Consider the following 26,409-nt stretch of genomic DNA (forward strand, 5'->3'; position numbering starts at 1 on the left):
TCTCTCTATTTCTCTGCACCTCTGATGAAACGAAGCATGCACGATTGACTGAGTAAAATATCTATCTATTGTTTCCAAGACTCTGAAGATATGTTTTATCTTGGGGAAACAAAGTTGTCATGTTTATGAGGTTGTCAGAAACGAATCCCTTCTTGTGGATTCGAGAAAGTTTCTAGTGATCTCTGAGCTAGCTGGCGCTCACAATTAAGTCTAATATATTCGATAGAGACCTAGTCGACCTCAGTCAAATCTATAGGATATATTATTCCAATGCGCAGAGCCTATTGGGAATATAGGAACTACACTACAGTAGCTGGACCTAACCTTTCGTTGACTCTTTGACTCTGCCACTAGAGAAACAGCATAATACCACTTCTTTGATATTGCAAAAAATCACTAGGCCAGGACCAATGTCTGCCCCTTTTTTTGAAGCAATTTCCTTACTCTTCGACAGGTGGCATCATGCAGCTCTGAGTTGGATCCTTCTACTCCGGATATGGCATTTGACCCCCATATGTGCACAACCTTTGTGTGCTGACATCTGTTCCTTTCTTTCTGTGACTTCCGACGAGGGTCTAAAATTAGCAGTGCTGTCTTCTGAGTTACTTTTACCTCAGGAAAACCTTTTCCTTCTAAACATTTCACAGTGTGCAGGATATAAAAGTGGGCCTTAAAATGACCGGTATAAGCCATGACAGCCACCGACAAATGTCTGCCTCTGGTGCCTCTGCACCTCACATGACTCAGAGTGGTATCCTTGGTGGGCGAAGATAAATTACTAAGCCTGCTGTGAAGCCTAGTTAGCCATCACCAAATTCTGTAATAAGCAGTCCGAGTCAAGGGCGCCAATGCACTCTCATTCCCAAGACCATTCGCATGAAGATTCCAAATCGAAGTCACTGAGCTCGGGTAATTCGGAGAGATCCCATTAGCAGCCTAAGAAGTCAAAGCATGGGTCTCTGATGTCCCGCCACTCACACCATTCAAAGTTGTGCTGCAACCCAGGTACCTCCAGGGCTGCTGAGCTGTTCCACAGAATGGACTCCAGCTGTGTTCCCACCCCCATTTCTCTTTGAGCAGTTTGCAACAGTGAATGAACTCTGCCAGCTCAGAGAGACTGCGAAGACAATCTTTGGTAATCCACTGGATCTTGCTGGAGCGCCATTAGCCCCAAGGATCTGAAGTGGCTGCCTGTAGGGACCACGTTGGTGGATCTGTCCTTGACGCCGACCGTGCCACTGTTCCGCCACCCTTAGTCGGCTTCAGCCTTGGTGCAACAGTGGACACCACTGCCCATGTCACTGGACCAAGCCTCTACGCCGGTACTGAAAGTCAATGATGCCGGACATGTATCAAATAGGTTTTTGGGATTCCAAAGCTCTTCCTCTATCCGCTGGACCACAACAGTATGCTCATTCAAACCCAGACATGATGACAATGATGGTGATTATGGGGATGATGTTTTAGAAGGGAAACATTTTTGAGGACCTTCAGTATGCTAGTGGTTTGGACACCTCACCAGACATTAGATTGTCCTCCCTAAATCCAGCCAAGGTCACAGAAGACCCCGCTTTAATCGCCACGGTGATCGAGAATGTTAAGCCCTAGACCTCAATCTACCCATGCAAGAAGTAAAAAGAAATTTCCTCACTCAGGTTCTGACTTAAGCAAGGATCAACTTTAAACTCTATTGCCTTTACATGAGGCACACATTGACGTCCAAGTGAGCCCTGGGCAAAATATGGATCTTCTCCCCTCTGAAACACCCCTCCCCCAACCCCCTCCCGCCTACAGAATAGACAAGTGGCAAGATGACACAGACCTGCTTCCGGAGACACAAGATTTTCTCCTCCAGCACCCCACCCTGTAGAACTTAGTGGTACAGGCATCATGAGCCTTCCCCTATGACCCTGCCTTAAGGATAATCCAAACAAATGGTAAACATTCGCGAAACACTTGTTTTCATGTGCCATTATTGACCTTGGGTCTGTCAACACCTCAAACCTCCTGGGTAGGTACTTGCGCATGTTTTGGAACAGTGTAGCAGACATCTTGCTAGCTGTCTTAGAAGACATCAGACCGACCTTAAACCGTCTTATTTCTGGTGGACAAGATTCCGCTAAGTACACAATACATTCAGGACTGGACTCTACTGAGAGTAGGACAGTTGAAGCCAGTGTTGTGCTGAAGAGCCAATCATGGATTCTCTGCACAGTATTTTCTTCTGACGTCCACAATCCCTAATGGACATGGCCTTTGATGCATTTAGACTAGTTCGAGTGAAGGCTTACACAACCTTGAAAAGATTTAAAGAGAGCAAGGCCACCACCCGCATTCTAGGCCTAGCTCATCATGCTTGGCAGTTGACAGCACCCCTTTCGAGGCTTTAGTAAGGGTTACAGCAGAGGCAACCTCAATATATCCCTCACACTCTTCGGGGACAGGGCCTTGAAGCAAGCCAACAGTGTCTGCCCCCCAGGGGCACTACCCAAACCATCCTCCCCTGCAGCTGCCATAAAACCACTTTAATTTGTCCTTTGGGGCATACGATCTCCTGGTGGGAGGTTTACTCATCTTTTACCTCCCAGATGGGGATGCATTATGTTGGAGCAATGGGTGATCCAGATCATCGAACAGGGATGCTAGCTACCCTTCGTAGCCAATCCTCCGGACATACTGCCCACATTGCAACACCTCCCTGAGGCCCACTTGTCCATACTCTGTGGGACATTTGGGCTCTCTGGGCCAAGGGAGCAATAGAGAGGGTGCTGGCTTCAGAGATCGGGACTGGTTGCTACTCCCTTTTCTAGTGATGAAAATAGATAGAGGCCTTTGCCCTATCCTGGACCTTTGCCCTATCCTGGACCTTCACCTGCTGAACTTCTTCCTCCAGTATGAAAGGCTTAAAATGCTCCCCTTGGCCCAAATTCTGCTTGCTCTCTATCTAGGAGACTGGATGTTAATGCTGGACTTAATTTTCACCCCCCCATCCTACAGTCCCACAGGCATTACCTGCAGTTTCAGATAGGCCACAACCACTTTCAGTTTTCTGTGTTCCCCTTTGGCCTTACCAGTGCTCCTTGAGTGCTCTCCAAAGTGGTTGTGGCAGCAGCCCATCTGAGGAAGTTGGTAATACCAGTCTTGCCATACCTTGACGACTGGCTACTGAAGTGGGGTTTGCTTCAAGCAGTCGTAGGCCACCACCAGGCGCCAGACAGCTAGCTTATTAACATTGTTGGGCTTTTCTATCAATGTGCTGAAATCATACCTAGATCCTTCACAATGGCTTCCTTTCATCAGAGCCATCCTGGATACGTGGCTCTTTTGAGCCATCTCTCCTCAATGAGTCTAGGACATTCAGTCTAGGATCGCTGTTTCAACCCTTGATCGATCGCTCAGAGAGAGCAACTTTGATGCTTCTGGGCCTCTTGGCCTCCTGCATACTGCTCATGAACCACCCCAGCTGGCACATGTGGGCTCTGCAGTGTGATCCGAAGTCTCAATGGGCTAGCATCAAGGCAGTCTATCAAATGCCTTTCAGGTGTCGGAGGAGAATGCAAAAGATGTTTAGTGTTGGCTGCTTGACTGCGATTACTCCGGCGGCAGACCCCGCTCCCTACCCCACACAGAGGTAACAATCACGATGGATGCATCATTGCTGTGTTGTAGAGGTCATCTGGGAGAGGGGGGGATAAGAGCACTCTGGTTTCTGGGAAGAACTTACCTCCATATCAACTTGCTGGTGTTGCGATCAATTCACATGGCACTGAAGGAGTTCCTAATGTCAACCACAAATATACTGTTCTGTAAAAAAAGAATTCAAAGAAGTGGTAGGACAAATCTGAAGCTGTTCCTCCTGACTTTGAAGTGGGAGGTGGTGTAGATTCTCAAGCACTACAAGACTGCCATGTGGTATTGGAACAAACAGGGGTGTATGTGGTCATGGGTTCTATGCCAGAAGGTGTTACATCTCTGGAAGTGGCTGAAAGTTCAGGCCATCTTCCTGACTGTACAGCTACTGTTAGGATCTTTAAACTCTAGGGCGGATTAACTCAGCCTATGTTGTTCAGAATGAATGTCTTGAATGAATGCCGGCTGCACTTGGTGGTGGCACATGGCACCTTCTGGCAATGGGCAGATCCCTGGTTTGAGCTATTCAGCACCACAGACAATGTGCAGTGTTAAAAAGTTTGAGCATTGGAGTTTCCAAGGCAGTCCTCCCCCCAAAGATGCCTTCCACCTATACTGGGTTCAGGACTCTTGGACACCTTTCTGCTTCATCTTTCCTGGTCAGAATACTGAAAAAGATCAATATAGACTAGGCCCAAGTCATCCCAGTGGCCCAAGACTGGCAAGAAGAGTATGGTATCCCAAACTTCTGGCCGTAAGCACATGTTCACCAATCTAGCTGCCCCGTCGAGAGAACCTCCTGTTGCAGCATCAGGACTGAGTTTTGCAACCGAGCCTGCGCAACTTAGGCCTATGTGCGTGGAGTTTTAGCACTAACAGCTGATGGCTTTCAGTCTTTCTCCCGAGGTAGTTAGTGTGATCTTGGCAGCTCAGCATCTAGCCAGTAAATCTGTTTATGTAGTACTCTGGGAGAAGTTTGTTCCTTGGTGTTCTTCCAAACCCACCCAACCTCTAAGTACAGTTATCAGATGTTCTCTTGTTTTGTTTGTTGCTAGTCCCGCATGCCCTTGATGTGGTAACAGTTAATGTATACCTTTCGACCCACCATTTTATTTACTGAATCAGCCGTCCGATCTCAAAACACCTGTTGTGATTCATTTTTTGGGGGAGAGACTGGCCCATATGTTTCCACTAACAGCATGTGTGAAGCTGCAGTGGGAACCTAATTTGGTTCTCACTTATCTTAAGTGCACTTCAGTCGAACCGATGCGCAGTTGTCTTTGCGTTTTAACTAAGACAGCATTTCTCATCCGCATAACATCGGCCGGGCGAGTGAGCGAACTCCAGACTTCGTCTGAAGTTCCACCGCAAGCATATTTCTTACTGAACAAACTAGTCCTCCTAACAAAAGCGTATTTCCTTCCTGTGGTAATTACGCCTTTCCACATAGGGCTATCCACCACCTAGCCAGCTTTGTATGCACTGCCTCACCTGTCCAAAGGACTCCACCAGAGTGAAAGCTACTACTACTTCCCTGACACGCCGTGTCCTAGTTGTGGACATTTTTGAGGCTGTGTCATGGACATCTCTCCACATGTTAACAAAGCATTCTGGCCTGAACAGCCAGGTCCTGCAGGACGGGCACTTTATCCTACAAGGCTTCATGGTCTGAGCAATTCCACAGACTCGCCACCAATAAAGGCGTACTGCTTTGGAATCTATTCATAAGATGGGAAATCTGCAGTTAGAAGTCTATGCCAGAAGAACAGGTTATTTACTTTTAGTAATGCCTTTTCTGGTAGAGATTGTAACTGCAGATTCTGTGGAATAGACTCGTCCGAGAAGCTGCTCAGCGATGGCGGCTAGCTCTGCACTAGCAATGGCGTTTCTCGCTATGCGCTAGCCCAATACAAATTATCAAGCCACGGGCTACCTCGGAGTTCCTGCCTCCACTTTGCCGACTTTCTTGCCGTTTTGCCGCCCCTGCTTTGAAGTACTACTGCAGCGCTCGTTTCCCTGTTCTGCTCACCTGCGCTCGCCTGCGCCCCCCCCCCCGCCCGCCTTCTCCAACTGGGCTAAAGCTGGGCGGCACTGAGCGGAGCACGATAAATTCGAAGTGTGAGAGTGGAGGACGAGGTCGGGCGGCACACGCTGGGTTATATCAGGACAGGAGGGGGACCCTGTGATTCCACGAGACTGAGGGCGAGACTGAGGTCCTGCAAGACAGTATGAAGGTGCAATGAAGGTCTGACATGACTCTATGATTTTCCTCAAGGCCTCTTTGCTAGGGGAATTTGACTAAATCTGGCTCTGGTATTGGAGATAATAGAGTGGGTTTTTATTTTTATTATTTATTATTTTTTACCAGTGCAAGTGGGGCTGGTACAGCAGGAGGGAACAGCGCTTCACATCGGGGGCTGTGCGTCGACTCTCTGCTCTGTGCCCCCAGGACTGACATCGGGGGCTGGCTTTGCGACGCTTACACCACACGACGGACTCCATGTCCCAGGAGCCCCTAGCACCACACACCTGAAGCTGTGATTGTGCCCTGCCCCGCCTACCACCCAGACGCTTTTTCACCAGCACTCTATTCCGCTGCGCGGGATCGTCCCGGGAGAAGCCCGGGCAAAGGGCGGGCCGTCTGTGGCAGGAGGAGGCAGGGCTGGGCCACCCCCCTTTCGCCTCGTCACCTGAAGGTACTCTGTGCTATATACTCTTATAGCTTGTTCCTCCTTTTCATCAATCGTAATCATGGGGAAAAGGAAAACTACAGAAGACGCTAATGAGGCTGCAGGTGTGGTAGCTAAGGGAGGGAAAAAAGCTAAGAGGTCGAAGGACAAGCCTCCCAGAAAGCGTTTGCCTCATGCGGGTGGAAACTGTGTCATGGACCGTATTGTCGGTTTGGTGCAAGACTGTGAAGACCTATTGACTACTGCTCCTGACCCCAAGGAGAGGGACCCAGAGGGTGGGAGTAATACGCTTATCAACGAAGGAAAGGGACAAAAGCGGGGCGTGGCGGTTATTCCAGAAATGTTTTTGAGTAAACCTAGCGCAGGGAGTGTGGTAAAACCTGTGATTCCTGAGGGGGAGGGCCATTGCTTAGATCAAATACAGCCTTCTCCAGTAACCACTCACAGCTCTAATGACATAGTCGCTTTGCCTTGTAGTAATAGGTTTTCTATTTTGGCCCAAATAGAAAACTGCCATCCTGAAATCGGTCCTGAAGTATTTGTGCCAGTTCCTCCCCAAAGTGAAGGCGTACCCCATGTGCCTGGAAATGTTGAGGTTCTACGGCAAATGGAGTCAAATGCCAATCCGCTGTTTGAAGTTGTAAAGCACCTGTGTGACCTGATAGAAGGTATGCAAGCCAAAATTGAACGATTGACCGATGTGGTAAACAATATGAGGGTGGATGTAGGTTATTGCTCAAACAGATCTGTATCGACAAAACCTATTGGCCCAAATAGACCGCATGTAGAGGATTGCATTAAGTCCGCCTTGACCCCCCCCCCCACCCCCCCCAACCTCCAGGGGTGTTTCTGCAACTACAAGCATCCCGTTTAGTGAGGTGGTTAGGACAGGGAGGGGAGCACCTCTTACCCATCATGAATGCAAAGGACGTGGTGCAGTGTCTGCAACCTCAGCACGTACACCAGCAGGGAATGTGGGTGGTGTTTCTACTGTTACAGCAAGACTTGTTGAACAGAAAACCGCAAGTACTCAACAAGTAAACAGATTAGTTCAATCGAGTACGTGTGTTCCCCAGTGTAATTCCCACCTAAGTAAACCACCAAAGGTGTACCTGATTAATACCCCCAAGCTGAGTCCCGGCAGTGATTATGAATCCACTGAATCTTTAACTAATAAAGCGATCCATTGGATTAGGTATGTCAGAGGCTGCAGGTCTGTTATCAGGGAGGATATCCTCAGTGCTGAGAGGCTTACTTTCCAGGGGGATATATATGATTGTATTGAATTAACTTTCAAAAATCCCAAGTTGGCTGGAGACCTAATTAACCTAGAATTTAGAACTTGTTCCCCGGATCACTCCAGGATTCAATTACGACCAATATATATATCCTGGTCAGTCCGGGCTTATGGAGACACCTCAAGGACATGCCAATTGTCGATAGGGTTGAGAGTGATCACAACCCCCTATGTATGACGCTCACCTACTGGGAAGAGCCCGTCAATGATGGAGGGGAGTTGGGTATTAACTCTCCCACCGACATTGCCATCTCGAATGATATGCGCCACGTCCGTTGGTCCAAGGTTTCGAATATTCAAGAGAATATTGATTTTATATCACGCAAGCTAGCTCAGGCAACATGTGAACTGGGTGTTTTATCCAAAGAGGGTTTAATGGCTCCTACACTAGAAAAGGGTTCAAGGATCCACAAGTCTTTCTTTGGAGAGCTAAGAAGCTTATTTGTTAGGCCTTGTAAGTCAAGCGGATCCCGCATCTCCCAGCCACCACGTTGGTATTCAGGGGTTTGTAGGCAGGCCCGCCTGGATCTGGGAAGAGCTATTAAAAGTGGATCATGCGGGAATATTCGTCTTGCTAGGGCCGCGTATAAAGGTGCTGTCTCTAAAGCCAAACGTGCTTGGGATGAGCAGAGATGGCAAGATTTAAAAGAGGCAGGATCTCAAAAAGACTCGCGCAGGTTTTGGAATGTCTTTAAATGGGGTAGTGAGGGTAACCCGGAAAAGCCCCAGAACTGGGTCCCACAAGAAGAATGGGTAGCCTATTTTAAGCCGCAATATGCAAAGGGTGAGGTTACAAACCTAACCATGGAGGTACCGTTTATACCTTTTTTGGAAGATCCGTTCACCCTTGGAGATGTGCATTGTGCCCTAGATTCAGTCATCCCTGGAAGAGCGCCAGGTATTGATGGCATACCTGCGGATTTATTCCTGCAGGATAAAGATTCTTGGGGTATTTACATACTCCTTTTGGCTAATGTGGTTGCTAAGGGAGCTCCCATACCTCAATCTTGGAATGAAGCCGAAATCATACCTGTATTTAAAAAGGGGCATAAATCCCTACCCGGTAACTATCGCCCACTCAGCCTGATTGACACCACCCAAAACATTTTTTTTTTTTTTTTTTTTTTTTTTTTTTAAAACCTTTATTGTGCAGAAAGAAAAGAACAAATACGGGCCCACAACCATCAGGCTGGCCACGATACATTAATGCACAAGTGCAAGCAATACAGCTCCTCAGCGGTAGCGGATGATAGAACAACAAGCATTGAATGTTACATCGAATAGAATCATGGCGCCGAGGAGAAGGAGCATTTAAGGTTAAGTTTTAAGGTTTTTCTTTTGTCTTTTTTGAACCAAATACAAAGCAATGAAAAATAAGACATAAGGAGAGCTGAGTCCATACAATAGCAACACGACACTGGCAGGCGGCCGCCCAACTGGAAGCAACAATAGAAATTAAGTCCTCGAGCAATATGGCGGTACAAAGTAAAACAACCAAAACATCAGCCATCAGTCGCACACCATATACAGCGCCGCCCCTCCCATCAACCCCTATCACGGACCCAGAAAAGAAACAGGTTAAGAAAGCGCAGAGAAATAGAAAAATAAGGCCCATAGAAACTAAACAATGTAAAATAAATCCCACCCCCCACCCTACATCAATGCGGAGGCTACGGCCTACCCCCCCCCAGCAGAGTGTCTGTCGCCCATTAAAGAACCCGAAATTCAGATGAAGAAAGGAAAGAAAAGGGAAAAAGGAAGAAAAAGGAAAGAAAGACCCCTCACACTTGAGATATAGGGAGTAAGAAGGGATAAACTAATCCACTACTCCCAGAAAAAGGAAGGTGGGGAGGAGCCCACCCAATGTCAGAGCTCCCGGACTTCCCAGCCATATACAACCTCCACGCCGCGCACAACAGTAGATTCGGAGGACCGAGAACCCAAGGAGTATCAGAATCAGGCACACCTAGAGCTCCGGGTCAGCACAAAACAACATAGCAAAATACGGTGCTGTCCGGGTCCTCGCAAGCCAAGCAAACAGCACCAATGAGGGAAACACCCACAGTCTGGCCAGAACCACCAAATCCCACCAGGCATGGCCATCGCAGAGAAGAGGGCCAATTCCATATGCTCCCGGTCTCCCCAACCGCAAATAAACCGTCCACCCCGAATACCATAGTACAGCACGAAACACAGGAGAGAAGGGGGAAAGTCATCATACAGAACAGCAGCACACAATTAAGAAGCGCCCCATCTCGAGTCCCACTCGCCAATCAAGCACATGTCCATCGAGAAAAAATTCCCCCCTAGCCCCGGACAGTCCGAAAACGGATCCCAGAACATGCCTCCCCCGGAGGGCCCGCCCCCATCTAAACGAAAAGACAAAATGGCCGTACACAACAGAAAGAAGATACCCAGAAACAAGATGGACTGCACAAGTCCCAAACAGCGCCATCAATCAAAGAAGCCGACCCGGAGGAGGGCCCTAATAACCGAATCTCGGCCTCCACTGCCAACACCAGACCTAAAACACACAATTTCCTTCCAAAATCCGGCCACCCGAACTCACACAGCCCCGCACAGCTCCCACACCGTGTTCCGTTAAATTCAAAAGACATTCAGCCAAGAGAGAATCTAAACATCCATATCTAGAGTCACAGATCAACACATTAATCACAACCCCCACAACCAGAATAAAGAGCAGGACATAGCGATGTTAAAGCAAAGCGGGAAAAAAGGAATGCATCCTGTGCAGCCAGCCAATCAAAATAGGTCAGTCCGGATCTCCGTCGTCTGTCCGAGCAAAGTCACGAGAAAGAACATCAGCCCTGGCCCGACCGGCGAATTCCAGCCGGGGCCGGCCATCGCTGCGAGCACCCTCTGGGTAGAACAAAGGAGCAAGATGGCCGCTCCAAACAAGGAAGAAACCCGGGAGGCGGAGAGGAGCGTCCCCGGTCACCATCAGTTCCAGCATCCATGTCGTTGAGCACCCCCTCCGCCACCGGACAGCACAGTCCCCACCGCTGTAGAAAAACGGCTCTAGAAACAAAGACCCTAGGGGGAGCCAGGCACCGGGAGGCCGACGAACATAGCCATTGTAGGGAAAGAGTCACAGTTCCCAATGTGGGGGGTAACATTGTAGCCAAAGCCTCACCAAGGAGAGGACTAGTAACACTATCGTCAGGGACACTGCACATCTCCGCCCTCACATATTGCAACCTTGTATCAGTTCCAGACAGTGTCAGAGGTGGCAGGGGGTCAGCCTGTCCCGGTCGCGTTACACAAGAGGAAGCACCATCGATCTTCTCCGCCAGCACCTGGACGTTACGCCTCCATGTTGTCCCCAAGTCCGCCAGGGCGAGCAGGATATCCCTATAAGTCAGGGTGTCCTGAATCAGAAGCCGATCCGCAGCGAGCGGCGATGCCCCGGGGTCCGCCTCCAGCCCAGCAACAGGCAGGGCTGCGCGCGACAAAGATGGCGGGGCAGCCGTCGTTTTGTCATGAAAGGCAGGCGCCATTGCCGCCACTCAGGCAATCCGCAAGGACGAGAGGGAGGGGGGGGGCGATCTCACTGTCCGGGGAGGCAGGCGTTAAACCTCCGGTGATTAAGCAGCCCACAGCAAGGGGTTGTACAGTACGAAAATCACCATGCCCTTATCGCCAATACGAGTGTCTTGCAGCCGAGATTCGCCCCAGAATGGGGAATGCCCAGGCGAGAAGCAGCAGAGCGGGGGGAAGCGCCGCGCAGGAGCTCCAGTCATATAGAGACCCACCTCGGCCAAGGTGAGGCACTCTGCATCGGGAGAGAAATGGAAAGTCAGTGCCGAGATCGCAACAGTCCCGTGGGCAACGGCACCTCCCCCGCTCGTCTCACCAGCTCGGTCTCATGGCGTCCAGTGGTAGTGATCAGCACAGCTACCCGGGCAGCTCCGGAGATCAACGAAATCAGTAAATCCTGCACCAATTCAGACTGCAGAGGTCTCAATGGAAAGCAGTCGGCTTCTGCACCTTCGTTTCAGCATTTAAACACGGTGTGAGCCAGGAGTAAAGTCAGGATATTCCGCCCAAGGTAGGCGGCTTACGGAGCCGGGAGCTCAGACGTCCGTCCCGTTCGCCATCTTGGCTCCTCCCTGACCCAAAACATTTTTGACAGGCTGATCCTCAATAAAGTGTTGGCGTGGGAGCAGGACCAGAACATCTTATCCCATTTGCAGGTAGACTTCAGAACGTCCATCAGCACAGTCGACCAGGTCTTGCATTTTGCTATGCTGTACTGGAAGACTGTGGTAATTGGACGTGGTAGCCTATATGCTGCCTTTATCCATCTTAGAGCGCCATTCGACTTGGTCCCTCGTTTAACCCTTTGGAATGTTCTTAATGACATGGGCATGCCCGGGGCCCTCCTTTCACTAATTAAAAAACTTCATGAGCAAAGTTTTGCTCAGATTAGGTGGGGCAGTCCTGGTAATGTCACTACCCAGTTCCCTGTAGAAACCGGAGTGCGTCAAGGCTGTGTTTTGGCGCCAACTTTATTTTCTATGTACATCAACGACGTGGCTAAGAGATTGATTGACTCTAATGTTGATGCGCCTACCCTTGCAGAGGCCAAAGTCCCCATTTTAATGTTTGCTGACGATTGTCTGATAGTCGCTAAAACCCTGAGCGGGCTGCAAAGGGCATTGTCGATTTTTGAAAAGTTTTGCACCGCTCGAGGTTTGGAAGTGAATGTTTTAAAATCCAAGTTCATGTCTTTTAACGCGTCTAAATCTTTTAAGGGTACTGTAAGCATGAACAAATTACCTCTTGAGAAGGTTCAAGCTTTTAGCTATCTGGGAGTCTGTATTCAGCATGATTTATCGTGGAAACAGCAGGTTGAGCTGGCTACTCTAAAACATCGCCAGCTTGCAGGAGCTCTGAGTCTGGAACACTCAAGGTCCCTCACAAAGCTGATAGCCCCTGTATTATCGGTATGTAATGGTAAAGTTGTCAGCTCCGCTTTATATGGAGTGGAAATATGGGGATTTGAAAACTTAAGGGGGATGACAGCTTCTGAAAACCGTTTCCTCAGGAATTTAATCAAACTACCCCAGAGCACCCCTATGAGCCCCCTATTTTACGATCTGGGTCTGTGCCCAATAGCTCTCATTGCGTCCTTGCGCCCAGTTTTATACTGGAGGCGGATCTGGTCTACGCCCGAACTGGAAATATATACCAGGGGACTGCTGGAGGTAATAAGAAGCGATATCAAGTGGTTAGGAAACATTCACGGTGTATTAAGAGATTTAGGCCCTGGCGAATTGTGGGAAGACCCAGGGAATGCTAGGTTTCCCCCCAAGAAGGAAGACCTGTACTGGAAGTCTGTGGCTTCGAAAATTTCTAGGAACATTGCTCTCCTTTTTCTGACTGGCATGTTCTTGGACTTCAAAGATGGGTCAAGTTTTGAAGCCTTCTGGGATGTCATCACAAAACCCCTAGACCGGAAGCTCTACTTCCAACTGAGAATTGGGAGTTTACCAGTAAGGGCGTTTACCAATAGGTGGACTAGTGGGGGCAAGACTGCCTGTCCAGTCTGTTCGGCCACCACGGAAACTATCAGTCACCTATTGTTTGAATGCCCTGTGTATGCAGCACCCCGACGGATCTGGTTACGTCCAGTGTGCAGATTATTGGGCACTAGGAGTGGGTTGGTTGCTGTGAGATTACTTCGTACATGTACCAACCCGCCTGTATACACAGCTGTGGCCAAATTTTTAGGTTGGGCGTGGTCAATTAGAAGCAGACTGCTGGCAGCTTAATGTTAACTATGGGGTGATAAAAGCTTTTGACTACGTAACATGTTTAACCTTACCCTTTATGATTGTAGTAGCAATTACTTTTATAAATTTGTAAATTTTAATAATATTTATTACATTTTTAAGGATGTATTTTATATGTATTATATGCTTTTATGACAGTCGTCGAATAAAGCTTGCTTGATTGATTGATTGACTCGTCCTGTCCATTAATAAGATGAAAAATCTGAACCTCTGCACTACCTGATTTCCAGGGATCCACGTCCTACGATGCAGATAGAGATTGGAAAGAAAAATGGACGTTCACATGCATGATAGTGAATATATGCAGGGCTTTCAGTGGTATGAAAAAACTGGTGGGGGTCTCTCAAAGGGGCGTGACCATTGTAATTAAGGGCGTGGCTTACAAACACATAAGCTAAAAATCTGTGCTTAGCATAGTGTGCAGCCCGACTTGTATTTTGCGGTTTGGCATTGCATCCAGATATATGATACAACAAGTAACATCATTACTACAACAAGGCAGGACTATTGGCTTTGTCAATGGTTGTAAGTTGCATAAGACAAATAAGCAGCAACTATGGCTTGTTGTATATAATATTGAAAACGCTCCCACTTAAAGCCCTGGTGACAACACAACAATGTTGCTGCTCCTGAGTTTCAAAAAGAGACGGGAAATCCAGAGAGAAAATGACTTTCTTTCAAGGATTTCTCTTCCCCTACAACGCTCACCTGACAAGACGTCATGCCGTAACTTCTCTGCTAGCGAGAAGTGAGTAGTGTGTGCACGCACACATCAATATGCCTGCTGTCAGGGTTGGATTGGGATTGAAAATCAGCCCGGGCATGCAAAAAAAAAAAATTGGCCCTCAGTTGCATAATGCTTTCCCTCAAATCACTGCTTATAAAACAACTTTAGGAGGGGGGGGGGGTAAAAAAATGCAGGCGTTAGTTTACACTGGTGAAACACACCTGGAAACAAGTGAGGCCACTTCTACTCAGGCCCCCTGCCCCCGCTCAGTATGTGCACACATTAATGGGCCGGCCAGCGAGACAAAAGGGAGTGATACCTGTTGCTAAACGGAGGTAATGAGCGCCCATCTGCCTATAGAAAGGCCACTCAGACACCCACTGGGCCACTGGCTGTATTCGAACAATGGAGACAGCGCCCAAATGGCCACCCCAGACTGCTAAAAAAAGCAGCCCACAGAAGAACTCGGACAACGGCCCCTTGGGCTTTGCCCGAATGCCCGCTTTACCAATCCGACTCTGCCTGCTGTCACTGCAGTCTGGAGAAAAAAAACAGACCATCTGTGCCAGGGCACAAAACGTAGCCCAATAGAGACCAGTTTCGAGGCCTCCTTTAAAAAAACTGCCGGTGCTCAGACCTGGTGAGACCCACTTAAAGCCCTGAATGTATGGATCCAGATGTCCTATAGGGAGTAGACAGATCTGATGTGGAGCCGCAAGATGCAACCTGTCGACGCACAAGGTAATTGCTGAAAAGATTCTGGATCAAGCCAGGTGTATGGGGAAATTCAGAAGGCAAGGAATCTGTGGTCTAATAGTATACCAGAAAAGGCGTTACCGAAGGAAAGGAGCATGTTCTTTTTGCACATTTGTTTGGAAGGTTTTCCACAGTGACATTGGTTGCACAATCTATTTCTGCCTCTATTACTTTGATCTTTGCTCCTCCTGATGACTGGTAATATAAAGTTTGTTCATCGAAAAAATAATAATAATAATAAAATAACTTTGAAAAGTTAGTTCAATAGCTGTATGTAAAATGGTTGAGTAGCGAATAGGAACCATGTTTTAAACTGCCTGGAAGAGGAGATATTCTGAATGGAAAATATGCTGTAATAACACCTGAGAGTTAATGTTTTTATGGACTCTTTTGCAATATACCGTACCCAATCCTAGGATTGTACCTTTCCAAGCAGTGTCCTTTTGTTTCTGTTTCTGTAGGAGTCTCTTGTATGGAGACTGATTATAAGCTCTGGTCACCTTCAGATGAGCGAGGAAATGATTGTTTGTTGGGACGCAAAACAGTTTTCAAGAGAAGAACTCCCCATGCTACATGTTTTAATGGTGAAGATTTTGATCGACCAATAATGACATCCAACTGCTCTTGCACAAGAGAAGACTATGAATGGTAACTGTAACCTGTTGCATCTCATATCATATCTATCATATTTTAAATTTCTCAATGGATCTTGACTTTGTGTGTACCTTATTTTTGTTTTTTATTTTTAGTGACTTTGGATTTAAGCTCAGTAAAGACTTGTTGTCTGAGATTTGTATCCCTGATCCTGAATTTGCTGGAAAACGTTCTGCGCCACCTGTTCCCTGCCCTGTCGGCAGCACTTACAAAAAAACTAGAGGGTAAGGGTTCTGTTATTTCGTTTGTGCGTTGTGTGGGGTTTGTTATAGCATGTAACCATTTTTTAATTCCTGGTTAAAATTAGTTAATTTTAGTTAACTGCTTTCCCTCATTTCCCTTTTTGGACCTTGTTGTCTTAATGGTAATGTGCTGCTTTTTTGTCCAACGATTAGAACACATTTGAGGTAGCTGATGCAATCATCACCTTTGGCCAGAACTCCATGTCTAAACTGAAGCCTGGCTCAGTGATACCTCTGAGAAGATTAAAGCTCTCCTTCTATCGCCCCCTCTAATACATTGTTAGATGTGACTGTGAAGGTAGGCACGGCAGAGGAACTGTAGTTATTCACTAATATTTGATTAAATGCTAAAAACTTCATCAGAATCCTTGGTTCCAGTGCCTAATACAGGAAATCTCTACAGCCAAAGCTCTCAATGGGGTGAAAACAAGGGTGTTACAGTTATGTTCTCATCACTCCTGCAGGAAAACCTCCCCAATATTATTCCAAACCCACACACATTACAAAGTGCCATTGTTGACTTTGTTTTCGCCAAGTTCTCCTTAATGACTGCTAATGATCCCATTCAAGAACATTGCTCTGATCATCTATTGAACCTTTAGCAATACAAAAGACCGATTGTTTGGTCCGGAAATTTGGTTCTGGGACACTCAAAAAAAATAATGATATTGATTTCATGGCCACTAAGCCAAAGAACACCCTTCCATCCATATGCATTACCAGTATAGCAGGTTTTCAGCAGTCAATTGCATTCACCAAATTAAAGACCTCTGTGATGAATTAGCACCTCTTAAATAGACATAAATAGAAGATAATGAAATATTCTGGTCCATGATTCTCTCAAGACATTTATGGAAGGAAACTCTCCGAGAGTGATAGAGAATATATGGTGAGAATCTTAATCTGTCCACAGCGTGTTGCAGCATACATGTAGCAATGTTTCTACACCTTAAGTTTTGTTCCACAGCTCTAGCAGTCATTCAAAACTTATGTTTAGAGTTGTGAAACTCTAACCACCATCAACCCAAAATCTAAATATGAAGAATTCTTCTATTTACCTACAAAATCTGATAATAATGATGCCTGCCAACTGAACGGCAAAGCCAACTTGAGCTGCTGCCCATTTTTCCGAAGTCATTAAAAGTTATGTTCTTGGTATTATTGTCAATGCGGAAACTATAAACCACTTTACTGATAGGGTGCCTTGCAACATTGCACAGGAGTTCTCTTAAGGACATCTTTAGTCCATTCCTCTCTCTATTTACAAGTTCCTGACTTCGAAATTGGCCTTTTACCCTCCGCAAGAGGCCACCCTGTGCCACTTACGGCCTTTGGCCATGTGTGGCCTGGGTTAGCATCGGGTCCAACCGCCTGTGCGCAGCCAGCCCACCGAAGTCACTTAACACCCCACACCGAAGGGGTGGGAGGGGGGGATTAGATTCCGTGGCATCACCGTATCCTACCCTTGTACCCTATTTTTCTTTTCTTTTTTCCATTTTCAGGACACAGGGACAGAATCCCTGTGTCCATTAATGGCGGTCCAAACATTTCTCTTCATGTTGTGGGGCTAGCGAATCAGAGCACAAACTCCCTTGGAAGCAAATCCGCTTCTTTTGTTATTTGAAGTTGTGAGTCCGTGGGACTCCTACTAGAGTCCAGAGAACCCAACTGTCCAGATATCTGTACATTTTTCACTTTAATTTCTCAAAAACTACTGAAAAGATTTACCCAGTAGACAAAAAGCACACCTTACTTTCTGGGTTAAGACCTAGTTTTCTGCCTTCCTTAGCAACCGCTTCCAAATAGTACGCCTTGCTAATTTCTCGTCCAACAAGAGGGAACTGACTTGCTTGTGGGGTTCCCCAGGGTTCCTCCCTCTCTCCACTCCTCTTTAATTTGTATCTTCTCCCTCTAATTCGATCTTTGAGAGTAAGAAGGATTGGGACGTATAACTATGCTGATCTCCAATTGGTTATGACATCAACTCATCAGCATCCTCAGTTTTCCACTTTCAAACTACTTTGATCTTTATAAGTGACTGGATGAATAACAACCAACTCAAGTTGAACCCTGACAAAACTGAGCTGATTCTAACAGGTGGCTCTGCCAATCCTTGGCATTCCAACTTCTGGCCATCCTCATTGGGCAACTCTCCGGTGCCTGCAAGTTTTTTTAACACTGTGTAATATTATGTTGCGCTGGGGACCTCCACCCCCCAGGGTCGGCTCCTGCTTTGTCCCCGGGTGCCCACCCCGGGACATAGCTGTTTGCTGTGGCTTGGTGGGAGCTTTACCGCTCCCTCAAAGTCACAGCAAATTCTCTGTTCCATCAAGCGAGAGCTGACAAAATGCTCTTGATTGCTGGAAGTGGAGCATTTGTATGTTTCTATTCCCACTGTCAATGAAGCAGGGATACAGATTAATTGCTTTCAAACACAGGGAGCTGCCTGTGTCTGAAAGCAATGCTGGCTCCCGCAGGAGGCTGGAGCCGGCTAGGACCACGGAGGCCTTCAGACTCCCATCGTAGTCCCCACCGGACGTCACTGGGTGCCCTGAGTGGCACTGACCATGCAGTGAGTGATGTATCATTTGAGGTAATAAGCAGTGCATTGTGGGTGTGTAAGTTAATAGTTAGCTCAGGTAACTAAAACTGTTGAATTTCACTAGTTCTGTATGAGTGAAAATTCCAGCCTAACTATAACGTTTCTGTAAACTTTGGTTTTGATATATATATATATACATATATATATATTATTAGAATTGTGAGTCGGTGATCAAAACATCTTGTCAATGTTTCAAGCTGTTTTTCAGAAACAGCAGTGCAAAATTTATCAGGTTATGAAACTTAATTGTGTCTGAAGTGTGCTCACTAGAAAAATTCAGCGCTCTTTTTGACTTTTGTTGACTTCAAAACGGCGTTGGATTCTGTGGACAGAGCAGTTCTTTGGCACAGCCCGCAGTATCTATGTCCCTGTGAAAAACTCTTAGATGCTGTTAAACAGCTCCATCTCAGCAACACAGCCACATGGAGATTTGTCACTAGAGGAGAACGTACCCTAAGCTTTGAGATGAGGGCTTTTATTAGGCATGGATGCGTCTTAGCTTTGCTGCTGTTTTCTCTTTTTATCAATGATGTGGGGGGTCAACTCTTATCCTTCAATCTGGATATTCCATCTATAGGAGGGCAAAAGACACTCTAGGTAAAACTACATACTGCGTTGTGCACATTTTAATATTGTGTTCGTTCAATATATATTACACTTCAATGTTGCACATGTGACTGTATCTAGTTTATTTTGCACTTTAATAAAACTTTATTTCACTCATTAACAAAAAATAGAAATCTGCACTTAGAATGGGATCAACTGGGCCTGTAGAAGTCTCGGGAGTGAGGCTGCTCCCTCCGTCCCCCAAAAATAAACATCAGCCCAAGAGAATGGTATCCTCGGGGCCAATAGAAGGCTTGTGGAGGGGGGCCGCAGTCTCCCTTCTCAAATAATAAAAAAAAAGTACATTTGTTTTAAAAAAGTGAATGTGAAATGAGCAGAGTAGCTGCTCATTCCACTTTCACAGCTCCAGTTTGGGAGCGGCCCATAATGCCCTACAAGGCTTTTAAAAAAATAAAATATGCTAAGAGCTGGTGGGGTCTCAAAAGGGACAGAGGCCCCACCAAGTAGTTTTTTTTAAAAAGACCTTTATTGTACAAATCTGAAATAACACAACAAAAAGCCTACAACCCCAGGGGCCGGCCGCGTTAAGTAAAGTTTCTATTCAATATTGTCGGAGTAACACAGCCCTTCAGCCGACAACCCTGGGGTCCGGCGGCGTGGTAGAGTAAAGTGTAAACAGAGCAGGCAGTTCGTGTTCCGGATAACCTATAGGTCTATGTTTTGTTTCATATAAACACTCTTTATTAAATAAGAAACTAACAGAGAACATACAGCGTAGCAGACCCAGTAATTAGGGCACAACACTAGTCCAGTCGTTCAGGTGACACCTATTACTTGTGGGTGGACACATGTCTCTAATATCGTCGGGTTTAGTGTAGAACATACATTTGAGTGGGCATGCCAATCTGAGTGCCTCATTGGTTTAGGCAAGCAGGCCTCGTATACCCCACCTGCCTGTGTTGCGTGCCTTTGGCTGTGGTTCAAGTCTCTGAGTCTGTCTACTCCACCTCACCCTGTCCCACTCCTCATCATCATCTTCATCTGAGTCTGATTGTTCGTCCTCCTGCAGTGGTTCGCAGATCTCCCCCCTAAAGACGTTCCATAGGGTCCATATCTTGTTCCATCTGCGTGGGCTTGCCCTTGCTGTATAGACCGCCCGTTCCGTAATCATCACCCTATCCATGTTCGTAAACCACTGTGCTAACGTGGGGGCATCTGCTGCAACCCATTTCTGAGCTATGTCTCTTTTCGCTTTTATCATGCCTATCGTTGACCAGGTTTGACCATGTCTGGTGAGATTGTTCGGTTCCCATATATTCAACAGGCATTTACGTGGCTCAGGGACAAGGGACAGCTCCATTGTTTGGGATATGGTGTGCATTATTTGCCTCCAGTACTCTATTATACGAGGACATTCCCATATTGTATGCATAAACGTTTCCTCCTCCCCACACCCGCGTAGACAGTAGGGGTGTTGTGCCCGCTGTATTTTGTGTAGAGTTGTTCTCGTGTAGTACATCCTGTGTAGAATCTTATGTTGCACTAGACGGAACTTAGCCGATATGCCCACCTTCTTCGGTAAAGCCAGTGCCTCGTTCCATTCGGAATCGTCCATGTCTCCTACTTCTGCTACCCATTTCTCTCTCAGCTTTAATGTAGGGTCCGGAAGGTTATTGATCAATTTGCGATATGTGAGCGATGTAGCTCATTGTTGCATATAGTCCGTGAGGAGGCGGTCTTCCTGGGGGGATGCCTCTGGGACCTCCGAGTCAGGTGGTATGGCTGTAAGCAGTGCATGCCTAATCTGCACATATCTATATGATTCAGTCATTCCTAACTCGTATTGCTGTCGCAGCTGAGTAAAGGGGATCACTGTTCCCTTGTCCCATAAGTCTCCCACTGTTGATATACCGATGTTGTCCCATTGTGTGAAACCCTTACTGTGCCTCAATCGCCCCAAGGCTTTAGTGTCCCATAGTGGGGTGAGCTTGGTGATTCGTCCTTTCCACCCTAATTTAGCCTGTGCTGTATACCACAATATGATTGTAAGTTTTGTGGGTCCCACCATCTTGTTTGTGAGGCTTTTGTCGTATAGAGTTGCTAGCATACTGTTGGTACCCAACTGCGCCCTGTTGGCATTATATGCTGGGTCGTCCTGGGGAGTGTGAAGCCATTGGTTGATGGTCTTTAATTGTGCTGCCCAGTAATACAATTGTAGGTTCGGCAATGCGATCCCTCCTTCATACCAACTCTTGTTCATTTTAGCCTGCGCTATGCCTGCCGGGCGATTGCTCCAGAGCAGGTTGGACACCAACTCTGATACCTGCCTGAAGTACCTGGGTGGTATCGGGTAGGGCGTATTATCTAGGACATAGAGAAATCTTGGTAGCGCCTTCATTTTGTATAGTGCCGCTCTACCCAATAGTGTCAAAGGTAATGTCGCCCAATATTTAACATCGTGTTTCAACCGTTCTAACGGTGGTTTCAGATTCTTGTCAAAGAATTCCTCTGGGTCCCCGGTGACGTGTATGCCTAGGTACTTAAAAGAGGTCCCCGCTAGTCATAGAGGGCAGTCAGTACCAAGATCGGGGCGGTGGTCCCCGTAGCACATACAGCTCAGATTTTGCCCAGGTTATGGTGTAGCCCGAGGTTTTCCCCTGTGTATCACAGAGAGCCAGGAGTTCCGGTATGCCTCGGTCCGGGTCTGTCAGGTATACTAGCATGTCATCTGCGTAGAGTGAGAGCCGATCCTCCCACCCCTCCGCCCAGGTGATCCCTCACAATAGGGGGGTCGAGCGTATCAGTGTCGCCAGGGGTTCTAACGCTATCGCAAAGAGTAGCGGCGATAAGGGGCAACCCTGTCGAGTGCCTCTCGCTAGGGGGAACCTAGGGGAAATATGGCCGTTTGCCACGACCTGGGCTATGGGATTGGTGTACAGCAGTCGAACCCATGCTAAAAAAAGATAGGACCAAACCCCATGTGAGACAGGACCTCAAAAAGGTATTGCCATTCCACCATATCAAAGGCCAATCAAAGGCCATTTTCGCATCGAGTGCCAGTGTGACCGCAGGAGCGGACTGCGACGGTGCTCTAGCCAACACCCCATGTACTCGTCTCAGGTTGAGGGCGGTGTTTCTATGGGGCATAAAGCCCGACTGGTCTGGGTTTATCAATTGTGGGAGGTGGGAGATCAGCCTATTAGCTAAACGTTTTGCCAAGATTTTTATTTCCGCATTGAGAAGGGCGATTGGGCGGTAGGACGTGCATTCCGCCGGTGGCTTTCCGGGCTTTGGGATTGCCACAGTTGTCGCAGTCCGTTGGTCTAGTGGGAGTTCGGCAGTTATCAGGCTTTCAGTGTACATTGCTAATAAGGGCCCACTGAGTTTTTCGGACATAGTTTTATAACATTCTATTGGTATGCCATTGGGTCCCGGTGCTTTCCCTGATCTTACCGCATGTATGGCTCGCTTTATTTCCTCAGTCGTAATATCTGCCTCTAACTCTGTGACTGCCTCGGGTGTCAGTGTTCGTGTTACAATGTGGCTAAGCGATGCTCGTGCTGTGTCCGCCGTCACTTCTCTGTCTGGGTGTAGACCGCTTCAAAATGTTCTGCAAGGGCCATAACTATCTCTTCAGGGCGTGTTTGGTCTATTCCCTCCTTATTGTGTACCTGTTGTATCCCCTTGGTGCTTCCCCTTCTCTTGTCTAACCAGGCCAGCATTTTCCCCGCCTTATCCCCTATGTCGTACACTCTGTGTGCGGTCGCCGTAATCTGCTCAGCCGTCTGATGTTGTAAATGTTCTCTATACTGCTGTTGACGTAGAAGTAAGGTGTGGGATGTGTCAGGCGTAGGGTCTGCCATATGAGCCACGTTTGCTGCTTGCACTGCTAATTCTAACTTGGACAATTCTTGTAGCCTCTCACGCTTATGTCCTGTAATGGACGTTATGGCCTGTCCTCGTAATACCGTCTTGTACGCCTCCCAGAGAATAGTGGGAGATTGTACTGATGCCGCGTTTTCATCGAAATAGTGTTTAGTTGTTTTTCTGAGTTCCTGATATGTTGCATATATGGGATAGAGCCTTCTACGTGTTTTCCCCTGAGTGGAGAGAGTTAATAGTACTGGGGAGTGATCTGATATCCCCCTGGGTTGGATTTCTATGCTGTCTACTTGCTGTAGGCAGTTTCCCAGCACCAGGAAATAGTCTATCCGCGACAGACTGTTGTGTACCGTGGAATGGTAGGTGTATTGTTTCGCGTTTGGGTGCGCGTGCCTCCATATATCCACTAGCTCCAAGGCCTCTAAGAAACTTTGGAAGCGGGAGGGTCCGGGGGCTTGGGTCCGGGCTGGGAATTTATCTGCTAGAGCGTCTACTGTTGCGTTGAAGTCACCCCCGATAATTATGTCACCCGCAGGTACAGTCAGGAGAAATTCACCCAGTGCTGGCAGTGTAACTGAATGGAGTGCTGGAGGAATATATACCGACACAATGTTCATGAGCCTCCCCTCCCACTGCCCCTGAATCGCTGCGAAACAACCCTGTTTGTCAGTTTTAGTACTTAGGATGATGAACGGGAATGATTTTCTAACTAGAATACCCGTTCCCCTGAAGCTCGATGTAAATTCCGAGTATACAGCCATTTCATAACCCCTCCTGTCTAGCGCTCTGGACGCCCCTCCTGTGAGGTGTGTTTCCTGCAAAAGAACTAATGCAGGTCCCTGTCTTTTCACGGCGTGTAATACTATTCCCCTCTTGATTTTGTCTCCAAACCCTCTTACATTCCAGGTCATCATTCGGAGGGGTGTGATTGTCGACCTTAGCGTCCCACCATCAGGTGTAGTAGGTTGGGAGTCGTGCATGTCTACCTTTGTACCCACGTTTGTTCCAGAGGTGTCCCCCCACCCGTGAGTACCGTTCGCCTCAGAAGCCTGGATAAGGTGTGCGCCTCGTGTTGTGTCTTGCTCCTACCTATAGAACTTGAAAAACAACATAACTGCCCCCCTTGCCTCCCCCTCCCTGCCTCCCTGCTTAACGGACATCGAACCGCCCGCCCCCCCCCCCCCCCCCAACTTAGCAGAGTGCTTTACCCATCCCAAGAACAGTGTACTTGCTAGCTGGGGTGAAGGGCCCCTCGGAGCAGGCGGCTCCCCTGCCCTCTTTGGAGTCCTTCAGTCCATTGTCCAAGCACGACCCAACCTTCAATGTCTTTATCGATTAACACTCCTGTGTGTACCGGGTGTTCATGCTTCCACTCCGCCGTCTGCTCCAAAGTTCTCCAGTGCCGGCGACCGGTCCGCCCCACCCCGGCCCGATGTCTGCGATCCCGCATGGCTTCCCTCACGTCGGCTCCGGTTATTCCTGTTCGTGCCACCAAGTAGTTTTTAATGTTGGTAAAGACCTGAAGGGAGTGCATCAGCCTCCTAGCAACATTAAAAAACATTGAGTGTCCTGGATCATTGAAAACAAGACCAAAGGAGGGCTTACCATATTGTTTAAAAGCACTGTGAGCTGGAGCTGTATGCTCTTCAGCCGAAGCATAGGGACCTCTTGTGGCTGGTTCTATGGCTGCATTTTGTGGCTTGAAAATTGAAAAAATATATAAACAAAAACTGACATTAATATTTTAGAAAAAAGCCTTTATTGAAAATGTTTTATGACAACTACTTTCATTAAACATTGCTAAGTGTTTTTACGTTATTATTATGATTATTGGTGACTATTTCACACAGACAAGTTTTACATAGGTTGATATGCTGAACCCCTGATAAAGCCAATAGGCCCACTTCCAATATTTTAGTGTTCTGCCTTACTTAAAATGACACCCTTTATATTGGTACATAATATATTTATCTGTGTGCGTTGCCAAGCCCTCCACCTGACACTTCTCCGCGCATGGCGAATTAAATCTTACTTTACAGTAATAAAAACCTAGAAATTCACTGAAAAATAGAGGTTAAATGGATTATCTGTAAATGTCAGTTAAAAAATACGATTTTGAATTACCAAAACTTCTGAAATTCACCTGATATAATTGTCTCAAGCAACTTGTGCCCGAAATTAATTAAAGCAACATTAACTCAGACCCTAGCAATGCACTAATTACCTCACAAATTAAATCACTCATGGTTCATTCAATGATATTGATACTATCATTGCAACATCTGAAATTATATTCTTGATAACATTGTGCATGGCGGCGGCGCGAGTTATATGTACTTGAGATACCTATAGTGCTTGAATTTCAGTGGTTTTGTTAGTTTTTTCACTGAACGTCCAAGGTTTTTTCAAATGTAACTTATTACAATTCCTAACTAGAACATCACATAAACCTTTATATATATATATACATATATATATAGGACAATATGTTTAATATTGGGTATCAAGATATTTCGAGCATTTTGGATGCATGGGAAATCACGTGTATATTTGGAAGCATGACATGAAGCCTACATTTGCTCCAGAAATAAATATTGGAGTGAAAAACGGAACTGAAGGCTTGAACAATAGGGCATTAATAAGTTGCAAAGGTTGCTTTCCCAGTGCATTATGGACATTGCAGTCATGAAAAGACTACAGAGAGACGCTGTAGCCCTTTAAAAGCGGACAGAATTTAAGTCACACCTTCATTATCTACTTGGCTCACCTGTGAACAAGGCTGCACGAGAGTTGAAACGCGTCAGGATTGAATCTGTTGCCATTCTGAAGCTTTGCACGAATAAAGCGCCTGTTATTTTCAAAGTCCGATGTGCTGCGTACTTCTTTGTGTTCCACAAGGGAGGTGTTGCTGGATGTAAGCGGGGTGCTCCGATACCCGCGTGCGGTATATATAGTTAGGATTTTTTCTCTATGGGATTATTGAAAATTCTATGTCTAATAACTTTGGCGTTTGTGGACGGAATTGAATTGAAAATTCCATTTGTATAGCGCATAACCACCCGAAGGCCTCGCAGCGCTAGAGACTGAATTCTGTGTGCGACTGCAGGGAGGGATTAGTGCGCTTTTGAGAACAGATGGGTTTTCAAATCCCTCCTAAATGACATCAGGTTGCTGTTTTTCCTGAGGGACAGGGGCAGGGAGTTCCATGCCTTAGCCGCTGAATAGGTGAAAGAGCGGCCGCCCCATCTGGCTCTCTTGATTTTTACTTTAGTTGCCAGGTGCAGTGAGGCTGAACGTAGGGATCTAAGTGGCACATACGGCGGTATTAGAGGGTACAGTACTGCCGGGCCAGTTTGATGAAGGGATTTGTGCAGGATGCACATGGCCTTGAATAATGTTCTTGAGGCCACTGGAAGCCAGTGAAGCTCCTTTAGGGCAGTTCTCGCCGACTGCCAGCGAGGAATATTAAACAGTAGGCGGGCGGCGCAGTTTTGAGTGACCTGCAGTTTTTTTGTCACTGTTGCCGGGGCCCCAAGATATAAAACA

General features: G+C 47.0%; 1 protein-coding gene across 1 annotated transcript in view; it reads left to right on the forward strand.

Moving 5' to 3' along the window:
- SORL1 (sortilin related receptor 1) overlaps nt 1–26,409 on the forward strand; it is an 852,839-nt gene that overhangs the window by 263,735 nt on the left and 562,695 nt on the right. Inside the window, exons 14-15 of the mRNA XM_078682321.1 lie at nt 15,378–15,564; nt 15,666–15,794. Of these exons, the coding sequence (XP_078538447.1) occupies nt 15,378–15,564; nt 15,666–15,794 (316 nt within the window). The remainder of the gene's footprint in view (nt 1–15,377; nt 15,565–15,665; nt 15,795–26,409) is intronic.

This window comes from Lissotriton helveticus, chromosome 3_1 (assembly GCF_964261635.1).
Source record: "Lissotriton helveticus chromosome 3_1, aLisHel1.1, whole genome shotgun sequence".
In the NCBI taxonomy this organism is placed as follows: Eukaryota; Metazoa; Chordata; class Amphibia; order Caudata; family Salamandridae; genus Lissotriton; species Lissotriton helveticus.